Source organism: Perissodus microlepis, chromosome 10, assembly GCF_051167445.1.
Source record: "Perissodus microlepis isolate ML-2025 ecotype Zambia chromosome 10, ASM5116744v1, whole genome shotgun sequence".
Taxonomy (NCBI): Eukaryota; Metazoa; Chordata; class Actinopteri; order Cichliformes; family Cichlidae; genus Perissodus; species Perissodus microlepis.
Window position 1 is genome coordinate 33451729 of NC_140470.1, and position 15920 is coordinate 33467648.

General features: G+C 46.5%; 2 protein-coding genes across 3 annotated transcripts in view; both read left to right on the forward strand.

The window, feature by feature from the left end:
• Nucleotides 1-11002, forward strand: part of camk2a (calcium/calmodulin-dependent protein kinase II alpha) — a 48249-nt gene extending 37247 nt beyond the window's left edge. Inside the window, exon 18 of the mRNA XM_084941168.1 lies at nt 1299-11002. Coding sequence (XP_084797294.1) covers nt 1299-1302 — 4 coding nt within the window. The 3' untranslated portion in view covers nt 1303-11002. The remainder of the gene's footprint in view (nt 1-1298) is intronic.
• A 1901-nt stretch (nt 11003-12903) lies between these two features.
• On the forward strand, nt 12904-15685 carry rps14 (ribosomal protein S14). 2 transcript variants are annotated; one of them, XM_084941241.1, is made up of 5 exons: nt 12904-12993; nt 14159-14310; nt 14392-14553; nt 15072-15148; nt 15573-15685. In XM_084941241.1, the coding sequence occupies exons 2-5, from the start codon at nt 14162-14164 to the stop codon at nt 15638-15640; spliced, it is 456 nt and encodes a 151-aa protein (XP_084797367.1). In that variant the 5' UTR covers nt 12904-12993; nt 14159-14161; the 3' UTR covers nt 15641-15685. The 2 variants fall into 2 exon arrangements, with proteins under 2 accessions (XP_084797367.1, XP_084797366.1); XM_084941240.1 differs by having other exon boundaries at nt 12910-12993; nt 14156-14310.
• Nucleotides 15686-15920: the final 235 nt, after the last annotated feature.

The following is a 15920-nucleotide window of genomic DNA, read 5'->3' on the forward strand; positions in this document are numbered from 1 at the left end:
GACTGAATCTGAGCCAGACTGTCGTTCCTGAGAGACAAAACCCAGGAACCAACAAACCTGTCGCTGTTACTGATGCATCAGATCTCAGCAGCAGTCCCCTCGTACAGACTGTCCACTCGAGTGGAAAAAGTGCAGTCGAGGGTTCACACCAGGTGCTGATCCACAGTCGGTGTGCTGAGGACAGGAGGACCGCACAGAGGCTCAGCAGGTCTGCTGTGAAAGGAACAGCAAAATGACCCCAAACCACGACAAGCATCCACCACACTGCTCAGGAAAACTGAAAGGGACACTTTTAAATCAGAGCCCAGCAGCCAGTCGGTTAAACCTCTGATTAGTTCAGTAGTAGAGAGACTGTTAATCAGTTTCAGCTGCTCTGACGTTCATGAAATCAACTAGCACAGGCAGTCCAACTCCTCCAGCAAATCAATACGTGCCAGTGTCAGAAGGTTTGCATGTCTCCCAGCACAGTCTGCAGAGCATGGAGGAGACTCTGGCCGTAGGAGGCCATCATCAGGGCCGGTATCTGAACCGAACGAGGATATCCAGAGCTACACGATGACCTCCAGCAGGCCGCTGGTATGACAAGTTTAGCTGCATGCCCCTGGTACACTTGACAGCCTGGCAGTGGCCTCACCCACTAGCTCGGCCGGGCGCACACAGTCGCCCTCCACCACCTACGATGTACCCTGACCTCCAGCTGGCCGCTGGTGTGAACGTCTCTGACCAAACAATCAGACTTCATGAGGATGGCCTGAAGGCCCGACATCCTCTATAGGCCCTGTGCTCACTGCCTGGGAGGCGGAGCCATAGAATAGCAGACTTGGCAGGTCCACCCTGAGCACATGTGACTGATGTGAAAGGGTCTGGAGAAGCTGTGAAGATGCTGCCTGTAGAGCGTGACCAGGCTGGCGGTGGGTCAGTGATGGTCTGAGATCCATCCATCATCTGATCAGGAGCCTGATGGCGTCAGTAACATGAACGAGAGGCTGCATCATCGCTCACTGTGATTTTCAGGGTGTTTGGGTTCCTGACACGTCCAAGTGTTTCTTGCCGTGTGTTTTTACTGCTGATTACATCTGCTGCTGTCTTCAGATCAGCAGATTCGACTGTAACTACAGCGTTACCTTTCAGGGTGGGGGGCTGCTGGTCTGAGTGTGTCTTTGTGTGTCTTTGCTGCTGTGACGTGATGCAGGTAAAATGCGTGTCGTGGACTCGTCACTGTTCAGCAGGTTGAATCGTCTGTGTTTTCAGACATTGTTGATTCAGTCGCTCACAAACACGTTTGGTTTCGTCTCCAGCTAACTTCCAGAGTGAGTGGATCTTTGATGGGGCCACCGTCGCCGTGACAGCAGTTTGATTGACAGCAGGCCGGGCCTCTGACACCAACCATTCAGGATTTTGTTTGAGGAGTTTGGAGAGGAGACGACGGGGCCAGAAAGCTTCACTCCAACAAGTGAACTGCATTACCAACCAACCAATCAGCTTCCTCTTCTCAGCTTGTTTGGACTTTGCTTCCGCCACGCCCCCTTGTGATCAGCCAATCAGATTGTAATAATGTTTGGAAACCTTGTATCTCCAGTTTGTTCGAGTTCAGGAGGTTCAAACCTTCAGATGTTTAACAGGACCAACACCTGCACACCACAGCTCCCCCTGTGGGCAGAACACGTCACTACTGTGTGTTAGCTTCACCCAGCATGTGGTTAGCCTAGTTTAGCACAAACACTGGAAGCAGGGAGGAACTGTTAGCATGGCTCCACCCAAACAGCCCAGTGTCGCCTCCATCTACATGACGTGTTGTAGCTGATCGCGTGTAGACGTAGAAAAAGTTTCCAGCTTTCATTTTTGCTCCTTGTTACGTTTCTCACGGATCTACTGACTCGTTGGCTGCACAGACTTAGCTTTTATAGTGTTCGCATTCACGCGTTGGTTACCTTTAGATATTAAACACAGGAAGTACGAGCCTCGCCTTTAGACGTGTGGGAGATACAAGCTTTCCTGAAACTACAGATATTTACATAAAGGAACAAAAACATATATTATATAGATGTAATGTGATATAATACTATGATCAAGAGCTGCTTTGGTCGCTACAGATTATTTAGATAAATGAACTCGTGACTGAGACTCGAGCTGAGCCACACTGACAACAGCAAACAAACCAATTATATAATATAAACCTGGAAAATCAGGATTATCTGCAAATACAGTAAAAAATATATTAATAAAAACACTTTTTTCTTCCCGTACATCAGAAATAAAACTCTTCTTCATAGTTATTAATTTTAAAAAGCATCTCATTCCCCCTTTTTTGTTTTATGTTTTTACAACTTTAAGCCTTTGTTTACCTTATTTGCCTCGTATGCTTCCAGAGTTTATACATATATACTAATGGCACAGCTCTTAAACTAGCATGTTAGAAACATGATGAAGCCCAGTTATTCAGCTAAACCCTCGGGTGACCCAGAGCTCACACATGGATCGTTTTAAACTGGTTAGCGGCTAAAGCAGCTCGTGGCCTTCACGATGACGTCGTCTAACGGAGAAACTTTATTTAAACTGTGCACGCTGCACAGGAACACTCATCTGCTTCCATCGGGCTTGGAGAGCTCTAGAAGCTTCCACCACCCTCTGACCTGTGATCTTCCATGAACAGCCACACCTCTGCTCAGATCAGCCCCACCCCTCCCCCACAGCCACCGCCACCACCCTCCCCCTCCCCCACAGCCACCGCCACCACATATCCTAATGAGGAAGGCCTTAACGAGGCGTGTATCTACCTGCCTGCTCTCCGCTCAGAGCATCGTTAGCAGCACAAACTTTACTGTTCACACTGAGTTTACAAGATTCAGATTTAGGAGCTGCCCCTTACCTGTGAGGGAACAAGGAAGTAGGGAAGGAAGAAAGGAGTCAAGGGACTAAAAACAAAAACAAAAGAAACCAAGAAAGGAATAAGGAACACACACACACACACACAAGCCTGTCCAGCTATCTTAGTGAGGACCTTCATTGACATCAGAATCAGAATACTTTATTGATCCCTGGGGGAAAGTATTTTTTTGTTACAGTGCTCCATTATAAACAATGGCTTCCCTAGCCCCTTACCCTAACCATTAAAAATGAATGCCTAACCCTAAACTTAACCATAACCTAATTGTAACCCTGACACTAAAACCACATTTTGAGCCTCAAAAAGGCTTCAAACTTGAGTGACCGTTGGTTCTCAGAAAGATAGCTAGACAGGAACAGACACACACACACACACAGACACACACACAAACACACACAAACACACACAGACACACAGTCACACACAGATACACAGTCACACACAGATACACAGTCAAACACACACGGACTCACACACAAACACACACACAGACACACAGTCACACACAGACTCACACACACAGATACACAGTCTCACACACACACACACACACAGACACACAGACTCACACACAGTCACACACACGCAGACACACACACAAACACACACACACAGTCACACAGACACACACACACAGACACAAACACACACACAGACACACAGTCACACACAGACACAGACACACACAGATACACAGTCTCACACACACACACACACACACACAGACACACACACAAACACACACACAGACTCACACACAGACACACAGTCACACACAGACACACAAACACACACACAGACACACACACAAACACACACACAGACACACAGACTCACACACAGACACACAGTCACACACAGACACACAGACTCACACACACACACACACAAACACACACACAGACACACAGTCACATACAGATACACAGTCTCACACACAGACACACAGACTCACACACAGACACACAAACACACACACAGACACACACACAAACACACACACAGACTCACACACAGACACACAGACACACACACACGAACAAACTCCTCTTTGATGTTTTTTACACATTCTAAAACTCCTCGATGCTCAGACAGCCAATCAGAATCATCATCAGTCTCCAGTGTTTACAGGAATGTACGGAGTCCCAGAAGTGACAAACATCACTGCCCACCATAGTGACACAAATATACTGAGTTGTTACAGTCACACTCTGGACTGTAACAGCAGTTACTGAGCTATAGATTTCAGACGCTTAACAGCAGAAACATCCCAATACAGTTACTGGCAGGGCTGGGAGTATTTTAAGCAATAATAAATGTACATAAACACAAACATGCAGACGTTTGATTTGATTCAGTTAACGAACACGACGCCGATCTATGGAACCTGTAGTGACTGTACATCAGCACTGATGTGTCGCTAAGCTTCAGCCAATCACAAACCAGTACAACAGAGAAAAAGTGACTCAGACTGATGGTGAAACATCCATATATACTGCCTATAGAGTACTGCAGTACTTTAATACTAGATGAGTAAACATAAACCATTGTGAGGGTTGGATGTGAACGTGAGCTGCCGTTTCACATGGTGCTTTTTGACTCTTCTGGGCCTCCGTACTGCAGGAACTCAGACTGCCCCCTGTTGGTCTGTTGGTGGCGTGGTCGCGGTGTGAAACCTCATATCTCCGTGTGGTTCTTTTCTTCCTGTCGTTGTTTTTTAGAAGCCTTAATTATGGACTAACTTAATAACTTAAACTTTACCTGCATCTTGGATCGTGGCTTTAGTTATCGACCTGCCGGCTCAGAGTCTCTGAGTCGGCGCCATTTTTGGTGGATTTTCTTTGCGGTGGTGTAAAACAGTTGGATGTTTGGCTGGAGTTCTGCAGGAAGGGCTTGTGTTTCTTCCTCTTCAGTGTTTCTGTACAGATTTGTGATTTTCTGCATGCTGGAACTGACTTTGTGTTTTGTGTTTCGGCTTCAGCCTCCGTGGCGTTTTGACGTTCGCTGCTGTCGGCCCGCGGTCCTGCCCTCCGGTGACTTGACTCGGACTCGTTAGCTTTGTTAGCATTCCTCACCCGGAGCAATGGTGTCTGCTAGCCGCGAGCTAACAAAATGCCGGCGGTGCCACCTTTGATATTCTGCGATTTTTGAGCCGTTGTGTTTGTCTCAGAGGCTTTAAGCAGCTTTTTACCGTCGGGAGAATGTAGAACTTTGTACAATCAGATTCTTATTATGACGATGACATGATTATGATTATTATTCTCGATATACTGCATTTGTATATTTACAAGCTTTTTAATGTTCGGATCAGACTTCCAGTGCTAGCGTTGTGCGAGTCCGCCTGTAGAGAACACATTGTGCACTATTAGCTTTATTATTTTGTTGAGTGTTGAGTTCCTCAGCTGCTGCTGAATGTGTTTGCCACAGCACTGCTGCCCTTTAATTTATTGACATCTCTGTGCCATTCGGCATCCCGCCTCAGAAACACTCGGAGCTGAGGAGGCTGAATACTGAGTCAAAGGTCGGGGTGTCGGGGGATGGGCGGGGCCACGCTGAGGGCGGAGCATTACACCTCTTGTCATACTGTGTCCCATTTGCTGCTAGAAACAGCTGGGAAAATGACCGGACCGTCAACGTGTTCAAAAATCCGAGATCATATTTGTAAAGAGGTGGAGCTAGAACTGCACAGGTGTGCTGTGATCCCGGCTAACAGTGTGCACATGTATCCGCAGGTCAAAGGTGGCCTTTAACTCCAACCAGCCGAATGGAAACACACAAAGAGCAGAAAGCGTTGTGAAACGTATTTAAGCTGCTCTGACCTTTGATTTTATTCAGATTTCAGTTTTGGAGACAAAAACCTTTCCCTGTCCTTCAGCCTCCTCAGACTGAGCGTGACCACCGTGGGGACTCTGAATGGCACCTCCGGCGTGAATGGCTGTTTTCTACAATAGTCTGTGTTTTCTAAAAGCAGCACCTCCACTTTGACCTTTGACGACACTTGAAAGTATTTATTAGTGGTGAAAAAACTGGTGGACGCACAAACGTCCCCACAAATATCTGAGATGTCATTTTTTTAGAACTCTTTTGGTGTTTATGCTTGAAACTGAAAAATTCATCTTAGAGTAGATTTCACGTGTTATTATAGGAACACTGCTATGATGTTTCTCCTGTGTTTCTACTGGATGCTCAGTGGGCGTGGCCTCTCCATGTTTATCTGAACGATCCAATCCAAAGCAGGGACTTCCTGCTTCTTCAGCTGAACGTCTTCAGGTCGGATGCTAAAGATGCTCACAGGTCAGAGGTTCCTGTTTCGAAGCCTCACCTGAGAGAACAGGAAGGAGGAGGTCGCTTCAGACACCTGGGAGACTGTTAGCCACGCTTAGCTCCTCTAGCCACAAGCTAACAGGGTTTTAATCAGCTAGCATGTTAGCTTGAGGCTTACAGGTAATGATAACAGTAAGGCTAATGATGCTAACAGACCGCATTTCCCATGAAACATCGGAATAATCAGTCTAACGACTCAGAGAAGGACAGGTTTGAGCCAGGGCAGTTTTATAGACCAATGATGAAGCTTGATGACAGCCCGCCCACAACGTGTGCTGAGGCACCCCGAAACAAAACCAACCACGAGCGCTAACAGCCCTCTCTGCTGCTGAAGGCTGATTTAAGTTTATAAAGGTCTTTTTTTTTTACATATTGTTTCCAGTAAACGTCAAAGAGCGCATTAAATATATCTCTGAGCTTTCTGTCTTCATGCTGGTCTAACTCTGGTCCAGGGAAATAAACCATCACACAGGAACTGAAGCAGCACATCACAGTTTATTATCATTTAAAGCAGAGGTCCCCAACCTTTTTTGTGCCATGGACCGGTTTATGCCCAACAATATTTTCACGGACCGGCCTTTAAGGTGTCGCGGATAAATACAACAAAATAAAACTAGTACCGGTACCGAAAAAAAGAAGATTTATTCATAACACACGTGAAAGGACCCAGGAAAACCGAGTTAACGATAAAAACGATAACAAAATAACACTGAAAACTGATAAAAACCCTGAAAACCAAACATTTCACACCTGAGCCTCAACTCTCGCGGCCCGGTACCAAACGACTCACGGACCGGTACCGGTCCGAGGCCCGGGGGTTGGGGACCGCTGATTTAAAGAAGTGATGGTGCAGCCACAGAAGAGTGAAAAGCCTGGTGAATTTCAGGCCTCAGTCCCACAGTCAGAGACCACCTGGGAAAATGAGCATCCCTGATTGGCCGGCAGGTCACCAAACAGCAGTGAAACCTGAAAAAGCGCGACAGGACTGAGAAACTAAGGCTATTCGCCTTCAAAGTAAAAGCTGTGTTTTACTGCCACAAACAAAATATTTCAAAAGAAGCAACTTTTATTTTGAAGGCGAATTGGATCCATTTCCTGTCTGTTTCACAGCCTGCAGCTTACAGGAGCTCCACGGCATCGTATTTAACTGGGAACTCCCGCCAACCTGCAGCTACCCCTCGGCAACCGGCCGGACAATACTTATTGTTCCTTAGCAACCTGTGGTTGCCGGGGTTACAGACTGCTCTGTGAATCCACAGAGGAACCAATCAACTGACTCCTCTTCGTCATCTTAAAACACTTCTTGAAGTCTGACTGAGGACGAGGCGTGCCAGCCGCCCTCTCGGGTCCTTATTTGACGTTTGATTAGCTTCCGTTTGATTTTATGGATCAAAAACATTTTAGTTGAACTTCCGTTTCAAACCAAACTGCAGATGTTTTGCATAATTAAATCAATTATAAATGAAAATGATAAACGAGTCTCTGTATCTGAGTGTTCTCGGCCCGTCACTGTGTGCTGTTGAAGGTTCAGTCTGAAGCTCCTCCTCCTCCATCGCCCACCATGTTGGCGCTCCGTCACATCCTGTCAGCTCGCTCTATGATGGATATTGTTCTGTACTGTAGTAACTGGACTATGCTGCATGCTCGTGTGTAACTGTGTGAGGGCGAGAGTGTGTTTGGACTTTTCTTCTGCATCGTGTTCAAAGTGTTTCTGTAAATAAACTGAGGTGGTCAAACGCTGCGCTCTGATTGGTCTGTTCTCACTTTCAGCATCCACAACAACAAAACATTTTTATTCAGAAATCTTCAAACACGATTCATCTGATGGACAAACAAACATTTTCTTCTTTTTATTGTTCTATTGTCCCATAAATAAAGCATAAAAACAGGAAATCCTCCCGCACGCCTGAGAGGTTTCACTGTGATTTTAAATAACAGATTTTTCTGATTTTACTGCATTACTGTAAAACTCTGTGATTCATGTTTTATTGGATTTGTCCAGTTTCATTTGGTCCCCTGTAAAGTTAAGTCTTGGAGATGTTTCATTCTAATATCAATAATATTGTGTGAATAAATGATGAAAAGCTTCAGCTGGGAGCAGGTTTATCTCACGGGGACGAGGAGAGACCAGCCCGGGTCCGACTCCGACCCGCCGCCCTTTGCTGCGTGCCGCTCTTCACTGAGACTAAAGTCTAATAAAGCCACAACATAAATCTGGTGCTTCTAGTTTATGAACTGAGTGTGGACGGGTCTACATTAAGGGAGTAAACATGTTTATGATGATCACCCAGGTGTTTGTCACAGCTCAGAGTCTCAGATTAACCAATGAGCAGGTTTCAATAACTGATCAATGAAAACTGAACAGGAGGGAGGAGGAGCTTATGTCTCCGTGATGAAGACCAGCAGCAGAGTTTCTGTGGGAGAAGAAGAAGCAGGAAGGAGGATTTCTCATTGTTGGCACAACTGTACTTAAAAAAACAATTGATTTGATTGGTCTATAGTTGCTGTAGTGGGCGGGGCAGTGCTTCACATCCAGCTTAGTGAAAAGGCCTGAGCGGTGGTGTGGCAGACAAATCTGTCCTGAACATGATTTAAAAAGTAACAAATATTAATTATTAGGGATGGGTATCGTTTAGGTTTTATCCGATACCGGTGCCAAACCGGTACTTTTGAAACGGTGGCGGTGCTTAAACGGTGCTCGAACCGGTGCTTAAAGAGTGGAGAACACAAACTTTGTCCAAAAACCTCTCATGTTCAGCTGTTTTTTTTGTAAAAAGATAACAATGTTAGCCTTTTCTGCAGCTATAGGGCATATATGGTATCACTCTTGGCTGGAAGCAGTGCTTAAACAATGGAAAAAACACAAACTTTGTCCAAAAACCTCTCATGTTTAGCTGTTTCCCACTTTTTCTTTGGTCATTTTAGCCTTTTTGGCCAGGGTGAAGGGAGCATCTGCCATCAAACAAGAAGACAGCCGCATGTAACTACGACGGTGTTTGCTAGTTCACCTTACATGCATTAATGTAATAACGTGGTTAGCCTACTCAACGTAAATTACACACGAACAACATTAAGCTACTCACGCAGAGAAGAACGGCTGCTGCTGCTGCATCATCCTCATCATTCTGCTACACTGGCAGGGCTAGGGGCCAGGACTCTCCTCTTCGGGTTTTTGGGGGATGTTGCTAACTCCGGGTCCGATAACAGGCACCACACCCGCAGTAGATGTGCTCGATGTGAGGTCTCGCAGCAAGCTATCAAATACGGCGCATTTCTCGGCTTTAAAAAAAAAACACTATGCGTCGCCAGGTGTTTCATCAGATTTGAGGTGTTGCCTCCTTTGACAGTATCACAGTATCACCTTAAAGCACTTGTTGCAGGCTGCTGAGTTTGCATCTTTTGCTGTGAAGCGCAGCCAGACTTTGAGCGCTTCGCCTTGGGCATTTTTAATCTGTAGCTCTGCTCTAAAAGAACGTACGTACCTGGGCCCGCCCACTATCCTTGGAAACGTAAAATGATTGGCTGGAATCTAAAGTGTATCATTCCATACCAGTTGGTGGCGGTAATGTACCTTTCAGTTACAAATGTAAGGAAGAAGAAAGTGTATCACAGCTCAGGGAAAAAAAAGCACCGAAAAAAAGCACCGAAATGTGCGCTGCTTTTCGGTCTGGTTACTACCGTTTATGTCAGAACCGGTGCCATCATGGCACCGGACACCAGTACCCATCCCTATTAATTATATTAAAAAACTGCTCAACACCAAAGCAGTGAGCTGCAACAGCACACGCAGCAATGGAAGACGCGCCTGGCTGATCATGGTTTGAGACTCAACATCAAGAAGACCGAGTACGTGGAAGCTGGCCCCCGAACTGATGCCACCATTAACATCGACGGGGAAGACCTGAAGAAGGCTGACCAATTCAAGTACTTGTGATCGATGATCAGTGGCGACGGGGATATCCTTCAGGACGTGCGAGCAAGGGTCAATGCCGCATGGATGAAGTGGCGTCAAGTGACGGGTGGGCTAAGCGACCGTCGAATGCCAGACCATCTCAAGGCGAAGATTTACGAGACTGTAGTCCGCCCAGTTGCCCTGTATGGATCGGAGTGTTGGCCAGCCACCGCCACGCACGAACAGGCCCTGCACACGATGGAAATGCGAATGCTCAGGTGGTGTCTAGGCCTCACGCGTTGGGACCGGGAACTCCCGCCAACCTGCAGCTACCCCTCGGCAACCGGCCGGACAATACTTATTGTTCCTGAGCAACCTGTGGTTGCCGGGGTTACAGACTGCTCTGTGAATCCACAGAGGAACCAATCAACTGACTCCTCTTCGTCATCTTAAAACACTTCTTGAAGTCTGACTGAGGACGAGGCGTGCCAGCCGCCCTCTCGGGTCCTTATTTGACGTTTGATTAGCTTCCGTTTGATTTTATGGATCAAAAACATTTTAGTTGAACTTCCGTTTCAAACCAAACTGCAGATGTTTTGCATAATTAAATCAATTATAAATGAAAATGATAAACGAGTCTCTGTATCTGAGTGTTCTCGGCCCGTCACTGTGTGCTGTTGAAGGTTCAGTCTGAAGCTCCTCCTCCTCCATCGCCCACCATGTTGGCGCTCCGTCACATCCTGTCAGCTCGCTCTATGATGGATATTGTTCTGTACTGTAGTAACTGGACTATGCTGCATGCTCGTGTGTAACTGTGTGAGGGCGAGAGTGTGTTTGGACTTTTCTTCTGCATCGTGTTCAAAGTGTTTCTGTAAATAAACTGAGGTGGTCAAACGCTGCGCTCTGATTGGTCTGTTCTCACTTTCAGCATCCACAACAACAACAAAACATTTTTATTCAGAAATCTTCAAACACGATTCATCTGATGGACAAACAAACATTTTCTTCTTTTTATTGTTCTATTGTCCCATAAATAAAGCATAAAAACAGGAAATCCTCCCGCACGCCTGAGAGGTTTCACTGTGATTTTAAATAACAGATTTTTCTGATTTTACTGCATTACTGTAAAACTCTGTGATTCATGTTTTATTGGATTTGTCCAGTTTCATTTGGTCCCCTGTAAAGTTAAGTCTTGGAGATGTTTCATTCTAATATCAATAATATTGTGTGAATAAATGATGAAAAGCTTCAGCTGGGAGCAGGTTTATCTCACGGGGACGAGGAGAGACCAGCCCGGGAACCACAGGTTGCTAAGGAACAATAAGTATTGTCCGGCCGGTTGCCGAGGGGTAGCTGCAGGTTGGTGGGAGTTCCCGGTTAAATACGATGCTGTGGAGCTCCTGTAAGCTGCAGGCTGTGAAACAGACAGGAAATGGATCCAATTCACCTTCAAAATAAATGTTGCTTCTTTTGAAATATTTTGTTTGTGGCAGTAAAGCACAGCTTTTACTTTGAAGGCGAACAGCCTTAGTTTCTCAGTCCTGTCGCGCTTTTTCAGGTTTCACTGCTGTTTGGTGACCTGCCGGCCAATCAGGGATGCTCATTTTGTGAGTGAACTTTCCTTTAATCAAACAACCGTTAATAAACTTGGACATGTGCAGGTCCAGAGTTTGTGGCGCTTTAGCCTTGGTGCAGTGTGCACTGGGATTAATGCGTGCGCACACACACACAGGTGGTCAGTCAGTGGCTTCCAGTCTATGAAAACCTGCTCTGCACTCGGGGCCTTGAGGGCATCTGGTCCCATGTATGGAACTGTGTCTGGTCTCCTCAACCAACCTGCTTGGAGTGTTTGGCTGACTGTCTGTGCAGGTGAGAAAGGTGAAACGGCTTTTAATTAGATTTGTGCTGTGTGTTTTATTATTAATGTATTTTATGTATTTCTGTTTTATATTACTGTGAAGCACTTTGTGGTTTTTATCCTGTGAAAAAAGTGCTATATAAATAAATTGATTTGATTTGATTTTGAAACTACCTCCTGCCTGACAGCCTTCACTGCAGAAGGCATTTTCAGTCAAACTATGATTACGTTCAAAGGGAAGCGACTGCGATGTGAGTGGCTCCAACAGTGAGGATGTTACTGTTCAGGTCTCAGAGAATGGCTGCATTGATGGGGTCAGCTGTTTGTTCAGTCATTACCTAAGGATGATGCCAGACCCCACATGGGCACAGGAGCCACATGTACAAGCTGGACTTTATCAAGTTGATGAGGAGAAAAAGTGTCCACACACCACTCATGCTCCTCAGCCTGCAGACGAGGCCCTGAGCTGAAGCCTGAAGCACCACTGGTACAAAGATGGGAGGACAGTGGATCAGACTGGTGGCAGGACAAAAGTTACCAACGTCTGAGTTTTTCTCCATTTTCTGCCCGGCACGGAGAAAGGCCTTAAAAAAAACACATCATCCCAGCCAAACAACTGAGAGACCCCTGACACCACCAAGCAGACCTCAGACACCACCAGCCATGCCCAGCAGACCCCAGAATCCCTCAGCCCCATTCATCACCCTGCAGTATCTGATGTGCATAATTATAATTTATTAAATTAAGTCAACATTTAGATATTGAAAACAATCCATATTAACACCAAAAAACAGTTCAGTCAGCTGTGAAACTCAAGGTGACTAGATACTGAAACTAAATTAAACATAAATAATAATATAATATAATATAATATAATATAACAATAAAACTAAAATGAAGTAAAATAAAATAAAACGTCCACGTGGCGGCAGCAGCTAGGCCTCGGTTTCCCGCCGGAAATCGTCATCTTATCGCACCGGAAGCGGAACCTCTTTCCTTTCTTGTTTCTGCTCAGTAAAGAGACACACACAGGTGAGTCCGCTCCCGGTTTATATCCTCTGTAATCTCTGCTGCAGGTGACCATCCGCCGCTCTGCCTGGTCGGTGCTGACCCTGCGTCTCTTCCCGCGTCTGTTGGCGTCTGTATCGTTTCTCTGGCTGAAGGTTAATGGAGGATTTTTCATGTTTTGTGCTCTGTGGGAGTTTGTGTCCAGCCGCCATCTTAGCTCCACGCGAAGCCTCCTCAAAGGGAAACAAATACAACGTTAGAGCCAGGTGTGTGTCGCAAAGGTGTGCTAAAGAAGCGCGTGAAGTTTTAGGTGAAACAGCAGGTAGAAAAACGCTCCGTGAGGTCCTGCCGGCTGCTCGGAGTTAACACAAGCTAACAGGCTAACATTAGCTTATGTTAGCCTCGGCGCTGCTACTGACGTTTCGAACTTTATTTAAAATGTCAGTGGTCGCAGCAAACTCGCGCGTCCGAGTCTGCAGGCAGAGTCAGAACCACCTCAACCTGGACCGGGATGGACCAGGTCAGTGACACCACGTGACCGCGCGGTGGGTCCGTTATCGGACAGAGGGCGCGCTCCAGTTGAAAACAAACGGAGCCGGGCTGTCCAGGGTCAAAGTTCAGAGTTAAAGTTTAGACTGGACCGGGTCAGGGTTGGTTGTTAGATAGCTTCTGAGTCTGAGCTGACCCTCCCACTGAGGTGGGTCTGATCAGGGATCAACAGTATGATCAGAAGCTCTCAGACTGAGGTTACTGTAGAGTTCAGGTTCAGAGCTGGTGTGATTGATTATTTATTGATCAGTCGAGATAATTGGCTGGTGTTTGATTGTCTGTCATATTAGGTGAGTTTTCAGAGTTGGAGGATGCCGTCTGTGATTAGCCATTTCTGTGTGCGGTGGGTTTTACTTTGGAGGTGTCCCGACTTTAATGTTGACCTGAGAGTTTTCAGGATGTTAAGGTAAAACTCATATAAAGAGGTCAGACCTGAACAGGAAGTGGGTTTGGGGTGTAATGGAGGCATGGGGAAACGCTGCTGGAAGGGAAGGTCTCACCGTGTTCGGCTGCTGCGGCGGTCTGGTCTCGATGTCTGTATAAAGAATAGCTGGCTGTGATTGGTGGTTCTCCGTGGGCGTGCTCGCTGTGACCTCCTCATGCTCACATGTGTCTGACTCCTCTTCCTCCTCCTCAGCAGAAGATGGCTCCTCGTAAAGGGAAGGAGAAGAAGGAGGAGCAGGTGATCAGCCTGGGTCCTCAGGTGGCCGAGGGCGAGAACGTCTTCGGCGTCTGCCACATCTTCGCCTCCTTCAACGACACCTTCGTCCACGTCACTGACCTCTCCGGAAAGTATGTCCCCTCCGACCGTCTGCTCTCCAAAATAAAAGCTGCTCTCTAATTGGTGCTAATGGTGTCTGTGTGTGTTTGCAGGGAAACGATCTGCCGTGTGACCGGTGGGATGAAGGTGAAGGCGGACAGAGACGAGTCTTCTCCGTACGCTGCCATGTTGGCGGCTCAGGACGTCGCTCAGCGCTGCAAAGAGCTCGGCATCACGGCGCTGCACATCAAGTTGAGGGCCACTGGGGGCAACAGGTAACCTGCACTCACCTGATTCTGTAGGCAGTGGGCTGACACTTTATTAGGTACACCTCAAGCACTGACTTGTGAACAGATCAATAAAATTTCAAGTTACCAGGTTTAACCCAGTCAGGTGATCAGGGTTTAAATCCACGGTACTCTGCTGTACCTAATAAAGCGACAGGGGCGGAGTCAGTGAAGCAGAGTGTGAGTGTTTTTTTTATTAAATCTGCCATTTCTGTGCAGGAAGCCTCTTCATTTGGTCCAAATCTGAACCAAACTCCATTCAAAAAACTGTTGATTTTACTGAAACAGTGCAGCTCGGGTGAAGTCCTCAGCAGGGTCTGTTCAAAGCTCTAAGAATAGATAAAAGTCGAGTATTTATTGTTACCTTAGTAAGTCTGACTGGTTTTACTGGAGATAGACCAGCAGCCTCTGACTGCATCGCTGCAGGTCCGGGTTCAGCCAGGCCTTTCAAACCCAGGTGTGTGTGTGTTACCTGTCCAGGTGATGACCTGCTGTTTTCCTTTCAGGACAAAGACTCCTGGTCCTGGAGCCCAGTCTGCTCTCAGAGCTCTGGCTCGATCCGGCATGAAGATCGGGCGCATCGGTAAGTTTGTGTTTTTATTCATATTAAAGTTTTTGACTAAAAAACGCGCTCAGTGAGCAGGTAGACGAGGCAGCACAGTTCACGTGTCACTTCCTGTGATAGTCACCTGAGTGCGGTCGGGTTTAAGGTCGTGTGTGTGTTAGTCTGTTGTTGTGTCATTTTCAAAAACCTTTATCGACCTGTCGGTGAACACCTGCGCTGCTCTCAGGTCAGCAGGTTTGTTTTCTCAGTGAGGGTTAGAAGCTTTAAACGACTCGGCGGATTTGAATTAACTTTATTCGTACATCTATCTGATTGACACAGTTTGAATCGGAGCTTTATTGACAGCCTGAACAGTGACGTGTCCTTTAACTCGGCTCTACATTCGTGTGACAGTGTTGACGAGCGTCTGATCATGTGATCGTTTCTTCCTCGTGTGTTTCAGAGGACGTCACGCCGATCCCATCAGACTCGACCAGGAGGAAGGGCGGTCGCCGCGGTCGCCGTCTGTAAACTGTAAACAGCGACATTTTCACCACAATAAAAGATTAAAGTCAACTTCTGTTTCCGTGTCTCATCAATGACCTGATCACCGATCCATCGGTTTGAACTTCCTCACATGATTATATGAACATTAATGAGCAGTGGGCGGAGCTTTGAGAAACCTTCATGTTTACAGTCAAACATTAAAATCTGATTAAAACGGTGCAAATGGGATCAGTCCACGCTAGAGACTGTTGGTGCTGGAGGTACTTGAGTACTCGAGTACTGCAGTAGTTTAAAGTACTGTGGT

Bases quoted from the DNA above. Each gene is read 5' to 3' on its own strand.
- rps14 (XM_084941241.1), top strand. From the start codon at position 14,162: ATGGCTCCTCGTAAAGGGAAGGAGAAGAAGGAGGAGCAGGTGATCAGC. The intron at 14,554-15,071 runs GTAACCTGCACT...TTTTCCTTTCAG, and splicing joins AGGGCCACTGGGGGCAACAG to GACAAAGACTCCTGGTCCTG. The intron at 15,149-15,572 runs GTAAGTTTGTGT...CGTGTGTTTCAG, and splicing joins CATGAAGATCGGGCGCATCG to AGGACGTCACGCCGATCCCA.